The sequence below is a fragment of the Pseudoliparis swirei genome, chromosome 10 (genome assembly GCF_029220125.1).
Source record: "Pseudoliparis swirei isolate HS2019 ecotype Mariana Trench chromosome 10, NWPU_hadal_v1, whole genome shotgun sequence".
In the NCBI taxonomy this organism is placed as follows: Eukaryota; Metazoa; Chordata; class Actinopteri; order Perciformes; family Liparidae; genus Pseudoliparis; species Pseudoliparis swirei.
This window is the reverse complement of record NC_079397.1, coordinates 17,105,602-17,126,369: the sequence shown is the minus strand read 5'-3', so window position 1 is coordinate 17,126,369 and position 20,768 is coordinate 17,105,602. Positions and strand designations below refer to the sequence as shown.

Below are 20,768 nucleotides of genomic sequence, written 5' to 3'. Positions count from 1 at the left end.
TGACAGGGTGTGTTAATAGACTCAGGGGCTGACGAAAGCCTTATAGACTGGGGCCTAGTCAAACAGCTAAAATAAAAACTGTCCCGCTTATCTCATCCTGTTAGTGCCAGTGCCTTAGACGGCCGCTTGTTGTTCACAGTTACCCATTGCACTGAGCCCATACGGATTACTATAAATAAGGACCATACCGAGAGCATGCAATTTCATATTTTTGAGTCGACTCAGCACCCGATTATTTTGGGGTTTCCTTGGCTGAAGATCCACAATCCTCACATAGACTGGCCTTCAGGGAAAGTTAAGGAATGGGGAGAGGATTGTAAGGGCAGGTGTAAACTGCAACCTGTTAATGCACCAACAGACTCTAGTAGGATCATTATAGATCACCCTGACTATCCTGATCTACACAAGGTACCTTCCTGTTACCATGATTTAAAAGAAGCGTTTAACAAGTCTAAAGCCTTGTCGCTACCTCCTCACCGAGATTTTGACTGTCCCATTGATCTCTTACCGGAGCCCCATTCACAAGGGGAGACTTTACTCGATTTCGAGACCTGAGAGAACAGCAATGGATGAATACATCTCCTCTTCACTCAAATCAGGGATTATCCGTCCTTCATCGCTCCAGTCGGAGCGGATTCTTTGTGGGAAAGAAAGACGGGTCTCTGAGACCTTGCATAGACTACAGTCCACTAAATGACATTACGGTGAAGAACCGCTATCCTCTGCCACTCATGTCATCTGCTTTTGAACTGCTGCAACGGCCAAGATATTCACCAAGTTGGATTTAAGAAATGCATATCACTTGGTTAGAATAAACAAGGGATGAGTGGAAGACTGATTCAACACTCAGAATGGTCACTATGAGTACTTGGTAATGCCTTTTGACTGTGCAATGCACCGCTGTTTTTCAAGCTTTTGTGAATGAGGTTTTGGGAATTCTTGAATATTTCAGTGTTTGTGTATCTGGATGACATACTGATTTTCTCCCAGACGCTAAATCTCATGTTAACCATGTCCGCCAAGTTTTGCAGAAACTACTGGATAATCAGCTATATGTCAAGGCAGAGAAGTGCGAGTTCCACACAGAAGAGGTGTCTTTCTTAGGATACATAGTCTCACCTAATCATATCCAAATGGATCCTGCGAAAGTCAGTGCAGTATCCCAGTGGCCCACACCAGACTCCAGGAAAAAGGTTCAGCAGTTCCTTGGATTTGCTAACTTCTATAGGAAGTTTATTAGGAATTTCAGTTCTGTTGCTGCTCCTCTGCATGTTCTGACTTCTCCTAAGGTTCCCTTCAAGTGGACCCCCCAGGCGGATCTTGCTTTCAAACTTCTCAGAGATAGATTCACATCAGCCCCCATACTCACCATTCCAGATCCCCAGCGCCAGTTTATGGTCGAGGTGGATGCTTCCAATGAGGGAATTGGAGGAGTACTGTCTCAACGTTCTGCAGAAGACAACAAGATGCATCCATGTGCTTACCTGTCGCAGAAGTTGACAACGGCAGAGCGGAATTATGACGTGGGAAACAAGGAATTGTTAGCTGTAAAAGCTGCCCTCGAGGAATGGAGACACTGGCTAGAGGGTGCAGAGCAACCGTTTTAGTCTGGACAGATCACAAGAATCTAGAATATATCAGAAAGGCTAAGCTGCCTCAACTCCCGCCAGGCCAGGTGGACACTTTTCTTTAGTAGATTCAACTTCACACTCTCTTTTCGTCCCGGTCTCAGAATCAAAACCCGATGCTTTGTCTCGCCTTTACGATCCCGAACCACTTGCGGTAGAGCCCAAGACCATCCTTCCACTTAACCGGGTGATCGGAGCCTTTTCCTGGCAAGTGGAGTCAGACGTTAAAGAGGCAAATGTCATGAATCCAGCGCCTAGCGAGTGTCCCAACAATCTGCTGTTTGTTCCTGAGGCTCTTCACTCCAAGGTCATCCACTGGGCTCACTCATCTGTGCTTTCGTGCCATCCGGGAGTAGCAAGAACAATGTTCAGGATTCAACAACGTTTCTGGTGGCCATCCATGAAGAAAATGTGGCCGAGTATGTAGCGGCTTGTCCGGTGTGTGCGTGTAATAAGACCTCATCTCAAGTTAAGATGGGCTTGCTCCAGCCGCTGCCGATTCCCCATCGCCCTTGGCCACACATTTCGATGGATTTTGTGACAGGATTTCCTCATCCAGAGGCAAGACTACGGTTCTAACAGTGGTTGATCGATTTTCAAAGATGGCTCACTTCATCCCATTGACCAAGCTTCCTCTGCCAAAGTCACCGCAGAGGTCATGATGAATCACGATTCAGGATCCATGGATTCCCTAATGACATTGTTTCCGACAGGGTCCACAATTCATTTCCGCCTTCTGGAAAGAGTTTTGTCGACTCATAGGTGCCACCGTCAGCCTGTCATCAGGATATCACCCTCAGTCAAATGGACAGTCGGAGCTGCCTGAACCAAGAACTAGAGACTACGCCACGTTGTCTCGTCTCCCGGAACCAGACCACCTGGAGTGACCACCTCACATGGGTCGAGGTTGCCCACAATACCCTTCCCACGGCGGCCACAGGTCTCTCTCCATTCCATTGTGTCAATGGTTTCCAGCCCACTTTTCCCTAACAACGAGGAAGAGGTGATTGTTCCATCGGCACATGCCATGATCAGACGTTGTCGCAGAGTTTGGGCTGGTGCTCGCCAGTCTCTTCTCCAGTTCAGCTCGGATGAAGGCTGTTGCGGACGTTCATCGCAGGGTCGCCCTCCTACAGTCCAGGCCAAAGGTTTGGCTCTACCAAAGACTTACCACCCATGTCGCCTCAAAGAAACTGGCTCCGAGATTTGTGGGTCCGCTTCCAGTGTCCAGAGTCATCAACCCGGCGTCACGCTTGCAACTCCCCAGGACCTTGAGAGTGCACCCAACGTTTCACGTTAGTAGAATCAAGCCGGTGTGAGAGCACACTTGTTCCCGCCTCCAAGCCCTCCACCGCCCCAGTTCTTTGAAGGGGTGACGCTACAAGGTCCGTAAGCTACTGGAGGTCCGTAATAGGGAGGGCAAGCAATTCCTGGTAGACTGGAAGGGTTACGGTCCTGAGGCTAGAAGCTGGATAGCTGCTTCATTTATCGAGACAAGACTCTTATCCACGACTTTTACAATCAGCCTGGGCCATCAGGAGTTGGCCCTAGAGGGGGGGGTACTGTTGTGCACCGACAGATATGCTAGAGAGGTTCAGGTCATTTATGTTCGCTTTCTCTCATTCCAGGCTTCCTGATTGTTTTCACCTGTCATCACACCTGTCTCCTATGCTCATCAGTGTCAGCCCCGCCCCTGATTGGTCCCACCTGTGTCTTGTTACCATGTGCTTAAATTCCCCTGTCTCCCAGTGTTCCTTGTCAGTTTGTCTGGTCTTTTGCCATGATCAGGTCGGGTTATGTTGTGCTCTTGAAAAGTTTTTGATCCCTCACTACGTGAGCGCTTTCATTTTGTTCACTGCAGAACCGAAAAATAAAGTACTTACAAATACTTTATCTCTGTCTCCCGGGTCGTGCAATTGGGTCCTACTTCCTAAGTGTCTGAGCTCGTAACAGACTTGCTGACAGCAGCAGATCCTGTAAAGTAAAAAGCTGGCGGTATTCTATTCTTTATAATAAATATAATACTTAAATATATGTAAATAAAAACTTTAACTTGCTGGAAACTCACTTTGGTCACTGCCTTGTGTATTTAGTTTCCTCTGTATATTTAATATTGTGTTTTGTGTTTTATTTTGTATTAATTCTCTAATTACACCTGAAATGTCCCCACTGTGGGACTAATAAAGGAATATCTATTCTAATATAATAATATATCCTATGTTTACCAAGCACCGGACCTGGGGGGGCGGAGCCTTCTCCATTTCTGCCCCTCCCTCTGGAACTTTCATTGATTTCCTCAAATCCCAAATCAGAACCCAACTGTTCACGACTGCTTTCACTTTCTGGATTGTGTTATCTCCGTTCTTATTGGCTTTTATCTGTTGTTATTGTAATTTTAGTTATTTTTATTGTATAGCTTCCAGGATGTTTTAATCGTGACGTAAAGCGTCTTTGAGTAAAACGAAAAGCGTGAGAAAAATGTTGTGCAGTATTATTATTTATTATATTTATCCATGTGTGTGAGTGTTAGAGTGTGAGTGTAAGAGTGTGTGAGTGTGTGTGTGTGAGAGTGAGTGTGAGTGAGTGTGAGTCAGGCACGTGCACAGATAGAGCCCTAGTGGTGCTCAAGCACCAGCCCTTTTGCCCTGGATGAGAAAAGTGCCCTTTTTGCTGGAGCCCACTTTTTTCATTCATCAGTATTTAAGAATAAAAGTTACTCTCTCTGTCATCAAGTCCCCCAAAATGTGTTTTAATATCCGACGGGGCATTTATCTGAGAACTTCGCCCCGACATGCTCCGCGGCGCTCACAAGCTCACGTGCACCCCCCCATCCTCCCCCCGCCGCGCCCCTCCCTCCTCCTCCTCCTCCACTTCCTCCTCCGCGCAGTGCTCCTCGCGCCACCGAACGGCTGCACCTCCTTCTCCTCTGACCCGCAGCACCAGACACACAGGTCATGACGGTGTTTGTCCCCTGACGTTGTTTTGTGATAAATCAACCACAACATTAGCGCTGCTGAAAACATGACGTCACAACTGGTCCGACGTTTCCTAAACAAATAAACAAACAAAAACTCACGAAATCCGTGATTTCAAAGCCTTGCAGCTGTTTACTGACGTTAGTTATGTTTAGAGAATAGAGAGAGAAGAGAGAGAATAGAGAGAGGGAGAGAGAGAGAAGCGAGATGAAAGAAGAAAGAGAGAGGAGAGAGAGAGAAGAGAGTTAGAGAGAGAGAGAGAGAGAGAGAGAGAGAGTGAATTCTTATTCGGTTCTATTTAACGGGCTTGTCTAGGATTTGCGTGGCCAGACTAAAAAAAACCCATAAGGCCTCTGGTATTGTTCAGAGGGATGTCTGTTGATGTCTTAAATGACGTAAGACGGCAATACGGATCCGTATCAGACCAGCGAGGAGGGCAATACGTGGCTGGCATGACGACCCATTAGCCAATCAGAACGCGTGTACTGTGGTTGCTATATAATAATTCATCTTTATTCATAAAGAACATGTAAGCTAGTGGTCTGATGCTGCCCAGAGGAAACGCAGGTCGAGGATGTATTGCATCATCAGTGTCATGCTGCTTATGCTTCAACTGTCAGAATTGTTTTTTGGCATTGGGTGCCCTTTTTTTTGGTTTGAGCACCTGCCCCCCAAAATGTCTGTGCACGTGCCTGGTGTGAGTACTTCGAAAAGCGCCATAAAGATTTAATGCAGTATTATTATTTATTATATTTATCCATTTGGGAAATTCTCTGCATTTGACCCATCCTCAGATATTAAGGAGCAGTGTGTGTGTGTGTGTGTGTGTGAGTGAGTGTGTGTGTGTGAGTGTGTGTGTGTGTTTGTGAGTGTCATCATGTGTCAAAATTAAAGTATTGTAAAAGTTTGTTGACCCATTAGTCCGTTGTTATCAAACCCCTGAAAGAATATTAAAATCATAAATCATTGCCCCTTTGCTATATTTATTTTTACAGCTGCATATTGCTCTCTCTCTCTCTCTCTCTCTCTATCTCTCTCTCTCTCTCTCTCTCTCTCTCTCAGTTCCAGACTAAAGCCAGCCCCCCCCTCCTCCCCCCGAGAGTCTCCTCTCCCCACCACACGGCTCGCAGCTTCTGCTCCTTCCAGCCGCTGACCCCCCAGGACGCTCTGGAGGAGCACCTCCTCCTGGCCTCCTCCTCCTGGCCTGAAACTCCTCCTCTTCCAGCTCTGATCTCCTTGCAGCAGACGAGTGACGCGGCCCACAGCAGCTTCACCATCCTCCCGGGGAGGAGAGAGGGGCGGTGGCGTGTCGGGGATCAGCTGGAGGTCCTCATACAAACCTCTGACCACCAGGGTCGTCCCAGGAAGTCCGGGGGGGACTTCCTGCTCGCCCGGCTGCACAACAGGACGCTGCAAGCGGGTGTTGCCGGGCAGGTTGTGGATCACCTGAACGGCAGCTACTCGGCCGTCTTCTCTTTGCTCTGGGAAGGAGACGCTCAGGTGGAGGTGACGGAGACGATTTAATGTTCATGTGTTGCTGCTGCAGGTCAGGGGAGATATTTACATATTTTGTTGGGGCACATTTTTGCCCCACTGTCGGAACTCCAGAGGCATTTCAAAATAAATTGGGGCACTTTTTGAAACTTGTGAAGTAACATTTAACCTTTGTTCAAAAATAATAAATATACTTATTTTGTTATGGGGTGGCAAAGTTTGGACCCAAGCGCAGCAGGAAGAGATTCTCAAAAACAAGGTTTATTTTCTAGGATCGAGCAGGAACAGAGACAACGACGATCAGACACCGAACAAGCAGAAAGACACCTACTAAATACACTGGGAACGAGACACAGGTGGAGACAATCAGGATTGAAACAGACAAGCACAGGGAAGAAGAGCAGGGGAGGAAACGAGACAGGGACTTCAAAATAAAACAGGAAAAACTACATATCCTAACATATTTAGGCTTACATGAGCAATTATCAAAAAAATGGCAATAATAAGATTATTAGTCAATAATAAGAGTATTAGGCATTAAGACTATTAGGCAATAATAAGACGATTGGGCAATAATAAGACTATTAGGCAGTAGTCTACCGATTCAAAGTGTTTTGTTAGATTTTTTAAAAACAAAAATATAACATAAAACATAAAACAGACAATCATATTCAATGTTATTCTTATTTCTTTATGGTTATTTATTATACATTTCTTTAAACAACTATTAACCATTATAACTTATTTCTAGTCTAGACATTCAAAGTATTTTTTTGAGATTATATAAATCAGACAATCATATTCAATTTAATATTTATTTCTTCTTATTACATGTATTAATTTGGTATATTTAATAAGGGACAGTGCACATTAATAAAAATATTGATGTTAATAGTTTGACTGAAGTGTCCAATGAAGGCTCACACATATTGGGGAAATATGACACAGTAGCTAAAGTTATAAGCGTAACTTAAAATAAACAACAACCTCTACATACTCCTTGGTGTTAGAAGCAAGGCTCGGTTATTGTGTTGGTTGTGTAGGTTGTGAGTTGGTCAGCTGTTCACGCTAAAATGAGCAGATTACATGAAAGCAGACAAATATAATGGATAGAAAACCCTCTAGGGTTCATCGTGGGACGTCAATGTAGTGCAGAACTTCAAGACATGCGTCTTCATAAATGTGACAGAATGTGGAGCTTCAAGTCGTATTCACGTTATCTGTCTTGATTGATGTGAGTGAACTCTGGTTTATCCAATCAGGTGACTCTGGTCCACCCTAGTGAGGCCATCTCAGTGTTGAAACGGCTGTCCAGAGAAGAGCCGGACAGGATTTACTTCAGGAGCCTCTTCCGCTCAGGCGCTCTCTCTGAAACCACCGTCTGTAGCGTCTGCCTCCGGCCAACCGGGCCGATGTGCAACTACACGGACCTCCGGACGGGGGAGCCGTGGTTCTGCTACAAGCCAAAGAACCTGAGCTGTGATGCCAGGATCAACCACGCGATGGGAGTACACGACCCACGAATCAAGGCCCAGGAGGTGAAGCTCTTCCAAAGGTGAGGGGCGAAGAGGCATGTGTTGACCCTGAAGAGCTTTAAAAATGTAAGGATCAAACAAATAGTTGACCCATTGACCCATTGGCCCATTGACTCATTGACTCATTGACCCATTGACCCATTGTACCATTGACTCATTGACCCATTGGCCCATTGACCCATTGGCCCATTGACTCATTGACTCATTGACCCATTGACCCATTGTACCATTGACCCATTGACCCATTGGCCCATTGGCCCATTGGTCCATTGATCCATTGAACCATTGGACCATTGACCCATTGGCCCATTGACCCATTGACCCATTGTACCATTGACCCATTGACCCATTGGCCCATTGGCCCATTGGTCCATTGACCCATTGAACCATTGACCCATTGGCCCATTTAACAATTGAACCATTGACCCATTGGCGTATTGAACCATTGAGTCATTGACCCATTGGCTCATTGACCCATTGACCCATTGGCCCATTGATCCATTGTTTCTATGAAGGTAAAATACATTCCCAGTACGGTTAATTGGTTAATCAGCTTTCCAGCATGAAGCAGCTGCCTGTTGCGTCTGATCAAATGTATGTTCTTAATGTTGTCGTGTATTTCTGAGATATGTTGTCTGTGCTTTTCCTCAGAGGTCTTAACTTGAAAGTCTTCATTCGGACTTCTGGACCTTCTAGTGTCACCGTGTTGCCACAGAAAGAAGGTAAAGAGACTCACAGATGCAAACACACAGACTCACAAATGCTCACGGAACGATTCACAAATACATTCAGTGCACACATAAATAAATTAAGATTTGCTTTTGGATCGCACTGCATTTGTGAATCTTTGTGTTTGCATTTGTGAGTCTTTGTGTTTGCATTTGTGAGTCTCTCTGTGTGCATTTGCAATTATTGAGACTGATCTGACTCCACATCGATGTCCAAGTGTCCTTGAGCAAGACACAGAAACCCCCGGGCGCTTCACTTGCAGACCACTGCTCCTTAATAAATAAGGATGGGTCAAATGCAGAGAAGAACTTTCATTTCTATCTCGATGAATTTGTTGTGGTTCACTCATACGTACGAAGAAAGGTAAGAAAGCTCAGGAAAGAGCATACTTCATTCTTCCGAGCAGCATTCTTCTGAAGAGAGATGAACAGTAATCAGTCCAATTTGGAAAAGAGTGCTGGGATTATGGAGCATGTGGCTAACAGTTAGGAATGTGGCTTCAGCTTTTATCAGTGTTCCTAGTCTCTCAGGAGTAAGAGATAGAACACAATAATCCTTTGTCTTATATAGCGCTTCTCTTAGTACCCAAAGTCGCTTTACAGAGTCCAGAGTCCAGTCGTCATACACACACAGTCATACCGGTGGTGGTAAGCTACATCAGTAGCCACAGCTGCCCTGGGGCAGACTGACAGAAGCTAGGGTTAGGGTTAGAACCTTGGTTTTGGTCTTTTCATGGGACAAACCCACCCGTATTCTTTTAACTCCCTCTCAGGTCAACTGATGGTGAAGAGCAGCACCATGACATCTGGACCTTCTGGTTATTACTACGGGGGTTTGTGGCGAGCGCTAAGTGGCCCCCCAGTTCGCCAGTTCAACCAGTCTTCCATCGCTGCGTGTCTGAAGGGCAAGGCGGTCTACATGTATGGAGACTCCACCATCAGGCAGTGGTTTGACTTCCTCAAGGCGGCCCTACCAGGTAGCCGATCCTCACGGATGTCATGCAACCGTTTGGTTTTGTTCCCACAAAGCTTAACGTGTTCCCCCTGTCATACTTTCAGATCTCAAGGAGTTTGACCTGCACAGCCCGAAAAAAGCTGGACCGTACATCTTATTGGACTATGGACACAACATCTTGGTGAAGTACCGCTTCCACGGCCCTCCCATCCGGGTCGTCCCCGTCTCAACCAGCGAACTTCATTACATCGCCAATGAGCTAGATGACTTAATCGGAGGCCCCGAAACTGTCGTAGCTTTTTGCATCTGGGCTCACTTCGCCTCATTCCCCATGGAGATCTACATCCGGCGGCTGCAGAGCATCCGCAAGGCGGTGGTGCGGCTGCTGAACAGGGCTCCGGACACGCTGGTCGTCATCCGGACCGGGAACCCCAAAGTTTTGAAGCTTTCCGTGGCGATAAGCAACAGCGACTGGCACTCGCTGCAGTGCAACAAGGTGCTCAGAGCCGTGTTCAGAGGACTGAATGTTCATCTGATCGATGCCTGGGAGATGAGCCTGGCCCACCACCTGCCGCATAACCTCCACCCGCCACCTCCTATCATTAAGAACATGGTAAACCAGCTCTTGTCCTATGTATGTCCCCAGAAGGACGGCTAAAAGGTGTTTTAGAAACATAGTTCGGGAAGGAAGGCCACGCCCATTACTTAGCCAATCATCTGAGCCCTATGTACTTAAACACGTCGAACCCATAAACTCCCTCTTCGTCTCAGCTCCGACATGTCGCGCATCGGACGAGCACAATATTAAACTACTGACCTGATACAAACAGTCCTCCACAACCCTATAGGGGCGAGCAGCTGCATTCTGAAGCTCGGAGTTTTCCTCCTTTTCTTACCACGCTTCGTCGCCAGCATCCTCGGCTGCTTCGGCCATTCACGATCCCCGTGGCTCTCGGCACCCATCATCCAACCACTCCGAAATCGCTGTCCCTCGCCTTCCAACAGCTCAGCTGCCCTTCCACCCGCCGCAGATTCCCATAATTGCCTTCCGCCACGCCACTCTTCATCCCGCCGGAGCTCCCGACTTCGGCATCCACCACGCCCCTCGCCACCTCATCTCACCATTCCGACGGCGTCTACAAATCCCTCTTCGCGGGCGCGCAGTCCCCCAACCGAAGAGCGCAACCATCGAACGCAAAACCATCAGCCTGATGAAAAAACGAAACTTTCCAAAGCATTCACGGACCGGCAAACGCAACTCTCGATCTCAGGCGGAGCACTTCCGGGTATCCCTCCGCCGCGTCAGTCGCAGCTGCGATGACGTCACGACGCATCCTCTCCAGGTCGTATCCCACCCCTTCACGAGCTGCCTCTGTACCAGAGACATCTCACCTTGCAATTTCTTTGCCCAGACCTCAACACATCCACACTCATCCCGTCACGACCAAAATGCTGAGTACTATTCCAGGGTCCTTCCGACTCATTCCCCACCTACCAGCTTCACTTTAGCCACCGCATTACTTGCTCCAGCACGCCCGACTACCGACCTCATCACGCGTCTAGTTTCTCCTTCCTCAAATAAATAAACAATACGACCTGCTAACCACTAACCCAAAGACGCAGTCATCCCGAGGCATACACGAACGGTCCAACACCGTTGCAATCTATTCAGATAAAGCTTCGACATAACATACAAGCCTTCCATCCAAGGCGTCAACCTGACCACCGACTCACTTTCGGTTCCTTGCGCAGGAAGACCAACCCATACTCACCAGCCTTCGACTCCCGACCGGACAGCCATCACGGGTCCTCTACTATCATCGCCTCGACCCCCACCCCACCCCATTTATCCCCACGACCAGTTAAGGCACACAGTTTGTGGATGTCACATGTGGTTCCCCCCCCCCCCCCCCCAAGCACCTAAGGATGAGGACACAAGGATGATATTTGGTAATATCTTTTATTCCACTGCAGACTGCCTCTGCTCCCTCGTGCCTCCACCCCTATGCCACCTCATATAGGGCAGAGACGCTCATTAACTGATCATCCCCAGCTCAGGCCAATTAGGCCTCTCCCTGCAGGGGCTCATTAACGGCCCTCCAAACAGACTCTAGGTCAGCTACTGGATTGAAAAAGAGCAAAATCTCCAAGGGAGAGAAGTTGCCAGGAGGCTTTGGATGTTGTGAGACGACAGCAGCCACTTCCTGTTGTATCGGTGTCCCGACTCGGACTCAGCCAAGTCAATGGATTCAAGATAGCCGTGTGAGTTTGAGTGTGTGAGAGTAAGAGTGTTAGTCAGAGTGTGAGTTTGTGTGTGTGTGTGAGTGTGTGTGAGTGTGTGTGTGTGTGTGTGTGAGAGTAAGAGTGTGTGTGTGCGTGAGCTAGATGGGCAGGGTCTCTAATTGGCCTCAGCTGCTGGCTGGTTGGTAATCATCCAGCTGCTCTGGCTGATTGGCGATCAGCCAGCAGCTGATGCTACTCCAATAAAGGGAGCAGTACAGAGTGAGTTTGGGAGAGTTAGAAGAGGCGCAGTCTTGCGGTCTGCTGGTAAATAAAGAATGTTGCCGAACAGAACCTCGGTATCGGTACCTCCAGGACCTGTCTGCGAGGCAGACCTGCGCCCTTGAGCAGCTGTGGCTGGCCCTTGCTCCCCGTGACCCGTCGCCACTGCCGACCCCCGATCCCCGGGACCCTTCGCTGCAGCCGACCCCTGAACCCTGTGACCCGTCGGTGCTGCCGACCCGTGAACCCTGTGACCCGTTGGCGCTGCCAACCCATGTTCCCCGGGATCCATCGGCGTGAAGGCTGACCCCTGTACCCCGCGTCCTGTCGGCGTCTCCAGTTACCCCTGCCCCGTCCCAGTTCCCCGTCCTGGCGGGCTTCAGCTCCCCGTCCCCCATCCTGGCCAACCCCAGAGCCCCCTCCTCCTGAGCCCGGTCCCCCAGCACCCCCTCCTCCTAACCCCGGTTCCCCTGAGCCCGGTCCCCCAGAGTCCCTCCTCCACCCCGTGCTCATGGGGGGGAGTAGGTTAGGCCGGATGGAGCCCCGGCCTAAATCGGGCGGTGGGGGTGTGTGGCAGCTAGAGGGGCGGGGTCTCTAATTGGCCTCGGCTGATTGGCGTTCAGCCGGCAGCTGATGCTGCTCCAATAAAAGGAGCAGTACAGAGTGAGTTTGGGAGTTTCCATTTTCGCAAAATAAATTAAAAGTTACGAAAGTAAAACAATATTTCGTCTGCACTTCAGGAAGCCATTGGTTTTAACAAATACATTTATATTTGGATCACTTGTAACTTGATTTAGTTATAAATGAAGTTAACAATCTTCACAAGTTTATTGTTGTGATGTGTTTCAGTTGCATGAGAGGCGGTGAATAAGGAAGTCAAATATCATCATCTGCTCCCTTAACATGAGCTGAGGTCCTGACTGGAGCCCAGCGCTGCACACAAAGAGAAGAAGAACTTGCTCTGTATGAACTCTGTTAACCTGAGTGTGTCTTTGCAGCGTTGGTGCCACCTGCTGGACACTTACAGTAATGCAGCTAGAGCTCTATGAGAGGGAGGTGGACATGCTTCTGGCCTCTTGAGATGTTTGAGACATGTTTGTGTTTGGACGCCACACAGGTTGTTTCTGTTTGGACTAAAACCCTCAAAGAAGAAGGAATGAACCATATTAATGCAAAACAATGCATTGAATGCAAGTGATGATGACGGACGTGAGAGTACAACTTAATTCCTGATACGGTGCTGGACAGTGTATATATATATATACTGTATATATGGACATATATATATATATATATATATATACATGTATATGTCTATATACAGCATATATATATGCTATGTGTGTATATAGATATATAATGCCCAACAGATGGCATTTTAACATGTAGTATATATACAAATATTATCTCTCTCTATATATATATTATATATTCATCATTTTTATATATATATCTTTATATCAAAAAATTATATATATATCAATATATATATATATATTTTTACAAATTAATATATATATATACTATTTGTTAAAATGCCATCTGTGGAGGTGAGCTTGGTTTTAATAAATAATAATTCCACATTGCAGTTGATTCCAGGGAGTTTTTTTTCCATTTTCCAGATTGAAGGTAAAACATGTTCTCATGGCTGCAGTGTCCATTTCTTTACCCTGTGAACCGAATTAGAATAATGCATTTGTTGTTAGACAATTTATAATATCTCAGATCCTGTCCGTTTTAGAACAAGCCTTCAATCTTTAAGTTTTCTGGTCACTGAAATGTGACGCGAAGGAGTCACGTGTGAGTCTGAGACAGAGAATACTACCTGTGGCCACTAGATGGTGCTGTGGAGTTTAGGATGAAGGTTTAAGTGCAGATACATCATACATACAACACATGAGCTAATTCTGAAAATCATTAATTTAACAATGTGAATAATGTGAACTATTAATCTTGTTACACACGTTATAAATGAGTCCAAGTGATGTAAATGTGTCTGAGAGACAGATAGTACTACCCGTGGCCACTAGATGGTGCTGTGGAGTTTAATGTGAAGAACCAGGTTTTAAGTCGAGATGTGAGACATCAAACACACAAAACATGAGGTAATAAGTAAGAATGTGAATGAAGTGAACTATTCTTCTGATTACACTCAAATAATGTGACGTCTAATACCAACGAAGAAGAGTCAAGCAAACCGACAAACCTCAGGACGAAAGCCAACTGTCAATCAACACGCCACGATCAAGAGGTTCATTTCCAGAAGGACAGTCCCAGGCTGCGAGTGAGAGGGTCAGAGACCTTGTTCTGGTTTCTATTTGTGGAAGTTCCCGGTTGTGAGAACAACGCTGGAAGCCTCTAAATCGAGAGAAATATGCCTTTCATATTCTCGACGTCTGCCGGTATTGTGGTCAACGTAGGATGAGAAGAAGCGGAGTGGCTGGAGGCCGGCCGGCTTATTGTGCTGCGCAAAGAGCTCCTTGAAGACTTCCGCTGATGATTAGAAAATGTATTCTGAAGGTTAAAAACAAATGTAATCTGGGGAGGGGAGACGTCTCCTCGGATGCTTCATCGACAACATAATATCGTTATCTGGGAACGTCGTTTTTTGTCTCGTCGGCGCTTCGAGAAGTCCACTTTCCTATATGTCGAAAAGCAGAATAAACTTTATTATAACTCCACAGCTAAACCGCATGGACTGCTGGTCCCGGGATGTCTCCCCGGGGTCACGCGGCGAGAGTCCATGCTTTAAGTGTTCATGGGCTGCTGGGAAACGGGGGGGGGGGGGATAAATACATTCACTGTGCTCCTGGAGTATCGTTTGTGTTCCTCCTGCATTTTCAGGAAAACTTCCTATTACATCCATGACACGTCAAATGGGGATTCACGTTAGATTTTATCTTCATTCTTTTTTTAAATGCAACATTGGTTGGGGGGGGGGGGGGGGGCTCTTCAGCCCTTTTTTGTTTCATTCAATTCAGTTTATTTTGTTCAGCCCGATGTCACAAATTACAAACTCCCCTCAGAGGGATTTATAACCTGTACACATAGACATCCCTGACCTTTGACCTCACATCGGATCAGGAACAACTCAACAGAAATAGAAAGAAACATTTCACGGGGATAAAAAGTGAAGAACCCTTCAGGAGAGAACAGAGGAGGACCAATAGATGTCATGTGACCAGATGAACAATAGATGTCATGTGACCAGATGAACAATAGATGTCATGTGACCAGATGACCAATAGATGTCATGTGACCAGATGAACAATAGATGTCATGTGACCAGATGAACAATAGATGTCATGTGACCAGATGACCAATAGATGTCATGTGACCAGATGAACAATAGATGAACAATAGATGTCATGTGACCAGATGAACAATAGATGTCATGTGACCAGATGAACAATAGATGTCATGTGACCAGATGAACAATAGATGTCATGTGACCAGATGAACAATAGATGTCATGTGACCAGATGAACAATAGATGAACAATAGATGTCATGTGACCAGATGAACAATATATGTCATGTGACTAGATGAACAATAGATGTCATGTGACCAGATGAACAATAGATGTCATGTGACTAGATGAACAATAGATGTCATGTGACCAGATGGACAATAGATGTCATGTGACCAGATGACCAATAGATGTCATGTAACCAGATGAACAATAGATGAACAATATATGTCATGTGACTAGATGAACAATAGATGTCATGTGACCAGATGAACAATAGATGAACAATATATGTCATGTGACCAGATGACCAATAGATGTCATGTGACCAGATGAACAATAGATGAACAATATATGTCATGTGACTAGATGAACAATAGATGTCATGTGACCAGATGAACAATAGATGTCATGTGACCAGATGAACAATAGATGTCATGTGACCAGATGAACAATAGATGTCATGTGACCAGATGAACAATAGATGTCATGTGACCAGATGAACAATAGATGTCATGTGACCAGATGAACAATAGATGTCATGTGACCAGATGAACAATAGATGTCATGTGACCAGATGACCAATAGATGTCATGTGACCAGATGGACAATAGATGTCATGTGACCAGATGAACAATAGATGTCATGTGACCAGATGAACAATAGATGTCATGTGACTAGATGAACAATAGATGTCATGTGACCAGATGAACAATAGATGTCATGTGACCAGATGATCAATAGATGTCAATGAAAATGAAAATGCATCCATAAGGAGAGGAGAGAGGAGCTCAGTGTATCCTAAACGTCCCCCACGTTTAGAAAGACCACAACCTAAATAATAAAAGCTCCGGTTTCCCACGTTGGTAATCCGGCCCGGTGGGATTTTCATAAAGTGAGCCGGAAGATGTCATCAACGTTTCACACCTGCTGACATCCCGCCTGTCGGTGTGCAACTCGGGCGCTTTAAGTTGAAAGAGGGCCGTGTGGTTGGGAAAGTAAACAAACAAAAGTAGAAATCTAAGTCACAAATAACTGTTTTCATCACATCTCAATGAAGTCGGAGCGATAGAACCCACGACGGATTGATGAGTGGTTTACGCTTGGAAGCCCCCGCTCAACAGAGGAGGTCTTTCTGTCTCAGTTTGGTCTTGATCTCCAGCAGATAAACAACCAGAGCGAGTCAGATGTGAATAATCTGTTCCACAGGACATCCTGACACTCATCAGTACTGTGAGTGCCGACTCGTTCCCACTGAGATGAGTCGACGACGGCGGCGTGAATCACCGACCCTCGTCATATCTCCACGGCTAACGGCGGTTTGGAGCCCTTCCGTTGGTGTTCGGCAGCCGGTGTCGCCACAAGAGTTTCCCCAAGGAATCCTCGCCGCGTCCTCCACGCCGCTGCCCGACATTCTCGAAGGGTGAGGCTTCGGAGACCGCCACCGGGACCGTGACCGGGACCTCGACAGAACCTCAATCGCATTGGTGGTGTCGGTTCTTCCGTTAGCTCAACCAGGCTAGTTAGCGTTTGTTTTCAGCCCTGCCGATTGAAATTTGTGGTTTGGGTTTTTTCCAGTCGGTCATTGGAGGAGTGAGCGGCCGATTGGACGACTGTGGTTCAGCAGGGGCGTCCTCCAATCAGAGGACCGGCGGTTCGATCCCCGGCTCCGCTAGTCGATGTGTCCTTGGGCAAGGCACTTGAATGTGTGTGTATGTGTATGCATGTTAGTGTTGGGCAGGTGGTCCCGTAGCCCCTCCCATCGGCGTATGAATGAGGACAAGTAGTCTTAAAGTGCTTTTTTGAATGGTTAGTCTAGGTCCTTTCACTAATAATGAGTGGTGAAAATGCAGGACAACCGCTTTGATGTCACGTTGGTGGGGGGGGGGGGGGGCAAGAGGATGTTGGCGTGACGAAACTACTTGATGAATGGCGTCCGTTGTCCGACTGGAGTTCCCCATCACCGCCCAGTTGATCCCGTTTCATCAGAGTCGTCGGGGTTAGGGTAAAGCCCTCTTAATGTTAGTGAAAGCATGGTCAGTATTTTTTTATCAATGATGCCGATCTAAAAGAAGAGTGTGACAGTCTGGGAAAGTCTCATTTCACGGTTGTCATGCTGCAGCGCCGATAGTGAGACGCGAGCCCGGCGGATAAAACAGGAGATCTGCCCGGTGATAACAGACACTAAGTTGTTCTCTCCCTTTAGCGCCGGTCACACACTTATTGTTGGCTCGTTTGTCTTCATCCAACAGGGAAAAACACGATTTAGGGAGATATGGATAACATCCTCTTTAAGCTTCATGGTGATAAAGGACAATTATCTAGAAATGTATTAAACAATTCGTTACAGGTAAAACAACTAGACCTGAATATATGTTAGAGGCAAATCCTGACAACTGAACATATGGCAATAAAGAAACTTCAATTAATTTTGTTCATGTTAAATTCAAGAATTATTAACATAAAGCAGTCCGTAAAACATGCCCCCGGGGACTTTGACGCCAGTTGCTCTTAGAACTCTAAATGTTGAAGTCAATTTGTAACATTTGTGTAAAAGGGCTGAAACGTGTCGTACTCATGAACAGAACACGAGGGCGCCTCATGCGGGAACACGTTTCGGTATTTATTTGCTTGTTGTTGCTGTCCGTGTTTCTCATTCCCAACTTGTTATAATTCGTAAACCACATGGGCTCTCTGGCCGGGACGGGGATACGCACGGCGGCCTCCTGGGTGAAAGTCCCGTGACCCGTCCGCGAACACAGAAAAGACCGCAGAGCACGTGACTGGGGCCCCTTTTGTTTTCCGCATTTTGCTCCCAGACAGAGGTATCCTCGGCGTATTGAACCACTGGATGATGGAAGTCATGATTGATGCAAAAGTAACTGACATCAGATTTAAAGGTCAATGAACTCAGCTTCTCAGGATAGTTGGTGCTGGTTCTACACCTGCGGTCAGAAGCTCGTCACAAGGTTTATTAATAGTTGATAACAGAGTCTTATTGTAAACATGTCTGCCGCCTCCGACACGGAGCAGCTTGTAAACACTTTAAATCCTTCTGCTGTTTATCTGTATATCACAACGTCTATACACCAACACTTTGATTTGTAATCGTGGGTTTTAAAATTAGAGATTTCTTGTAATTAACAATCCCTACAGTACTTAAATATTAATTATTTAAGTAGTGTCCTTTTATGCAGATCTTTGGTTCCCATCATTTAGTTTGTCTGTTTTTTATTTATTTATTTAATTTTAATATTAATTTCTTTAAAAAAATATGTATTGCCTTGACTCACTGTAGAGCACTTTCTTTTTAAAGGGGGTATATCAATATTATTATTATTATTATTAATAATAATAATAACATTATTATTATAATGCTATTCGACCAACACTTAAAAGAAAAAAGTTTAAACATTTGTGAGAAAGGGCCACGAGATAAACACAAAACGTATATTAAATTAAAATAAAACAATATGGCCCATTTCTTTGCATGGCAGCAGCAGTAATTTACTCCTGAGGTAATAATCGATGAAAGCTGCATAGATATGTTTGCATGCTATCAAAACACCATGTGCGATGTGAAAGGCGTCGCTTGTAATGACAAATACGCAATAAATTATCTCTATTTAGTTCTTTCTTTCCACTTCCAACCAACCAGATGATTTTTTAGCTCTTTAAATCCATTTTTTCACCAAAAAGCAGAAACACCCCCAAAATAAATCCTTCTAAGCCTGACGCTTCTTTCCTTATTGTTCTGCTTTAGCCTGAACCTGAAGTGACCTCGGTCAAGTTTAAACAGGGTAAAGCTCCATACGCGTGCATGACGGAGGGTCACCATTAAAACCTGATTACACGGAGCTAAATGTTCGGCCGCTTTTATTGCCCCGATGTCCCAGAACAATGAAACATTTGGTATCTTTAACGGCCGACCTGCCATCCCGACGTCGCTTGATTTACTCCCGTGAAAAAGCCCCGTCTTTCTATTAATCCGCTATTTGTTGAATTTCGGGGAACTCGGCGATGCCAGCGGTCTGCGCTGAAGCCGCGTGTTTGTATCACGGCACTGTTGTCGGTCTAATTGGGATGTTAGAGGTCACGGATGGAGCAGAAAGAAAAGAGAGACGTTAGAGGCGTGGGCCGGGGCCTTGAAACTGGACCTGGATCCAAACATCTGTACACATCTGTTCCCAGAGATACTGCAGAGACACTCGCTCTGCTGGGACTCGTTAGTCTCTCTCTCTCTCTCTCTGGCTCTGCTTTCCCACTATCTTAATAAAGATAGTGGGAAAAGCCCATGTCCAGAGACGGGGTGGTCATGTGTATTTTATTTGCCGACCTACAGGAGAGGACACAGGGAGTTGGGCTGGTAGTTTGCTCCCCTCCTCATGGGGGGGGGGGGGGGGTCAGACACACACACACACACACACACACTCCGCATGGTAGACCTGAGCGGCCCCGTGTCGGCCGCCTATACGTGGGAAAGACTTCAGTTGCTATTCCCAGCTTGTCTTTTTCCCATATGTCAAATATTTGATTCAGTCGTTGGGGTGAACCCGGCGACTGCACAAATAAAAACCAGAGAAAGACTTTCAGATTTGAACAGATTTCCATTTCACATGTCCACTGTGATCGTTGTTGATATTGGATGTAGAGCGCGATGCAATGATGGACTCTCACCACCTAAAAGCAGTTGTTCTGCTTCATGTCACAGGAATACTTCGACGTGAACTCCAGACTTTGAGAACAGTTGGAGGACGAACTTTAGCTTCCAAAAGCCCCCAAAGCTTCTTCTTAGAATGCACACGAAACAATATTGTGTTAGTCAATGGGTTCACCAGACTCACACGATGGTGTTGGTGGGATTTTAAGATTTAAAAGGCTGGAATAAAACCACAAGAAAACCATCATAAAGACTGTGGGTTCAGTTCTGGACAGCAGTGACTCCATCTTGGTTGTGGGTGGGAAGCCGGTGAGGGATCATGGTGTTGATGCCGGCATTCTGAATATAAAAAGTGTATATGTATATTAATAAATACATATATATATATTTATTAATTCTATTAATTCTCTATATATAAAACAATATTAAAAAATATGCTTACATTAAAAAAAAGTCATTTAAAAATAATTTTAGAAAAAATCTTTTTTATTCAAAGTATTATTTAAAAATATTATTATTATTGTTTTTAAATAATATTTTAAAATACATTTTAAAATAATATTTGTCATATAATATTATTTAAAAATACATATATTATTTTGTGAATACCTTTAATGAATATGAAAAAATATACAATACAATATATAAAATATACAAATATCATACAAAAATATTATATTTAAATTGAATGTTCCCTTCCTGCCGATTTACCTGCCAGTCTCTGACGTGTCTCCTCCTGCTGAACTGAAATCAGATCCTCTGTCTCTCGTCACATGGGCTGAAGAGGCACTTGGCTTCACACGAGAAAGAATCCCCCGCCCC

General features: G+C 45.6%; 1 protein-coding gene across 1 annotated transcript in view; it reads left to right on the top strand.

Moving 5' to 3' along the window:
* Positions 1-10,491, top strand: part of LOC130200913 (NXPE family member 3-like) — a 20,997-nt gene extending 10,506 nt beyond the window's left edge. The window contains exons 4-8 of the mRNA XM_056425486.1: positions 5,621-6,109; positions 7,360-7,652; positions 8,284-8,354; positions 9,134-9,337; positions 9,420-10,491. Of these exons, the coding sequence (XP_056281461.1) occupies positions 5,621-6,109; positions 7,360-7,652; positions 8,284-8,354; positions 9,134-9,337; positions 9,420-9,973 (1,611 nt within the window). The 3' untranslated portion in view covers positions 9,974-10,491. The remainder of the gene's footprint in view (positions 1-5,620; positions 6,110-7,359; positions 7,653-8,283; positions 8,355-9,133; positions 9,338-9,419) is intronic.
* Positions 10,492-20,768: the final 10,277 nt, after the last annotated feature.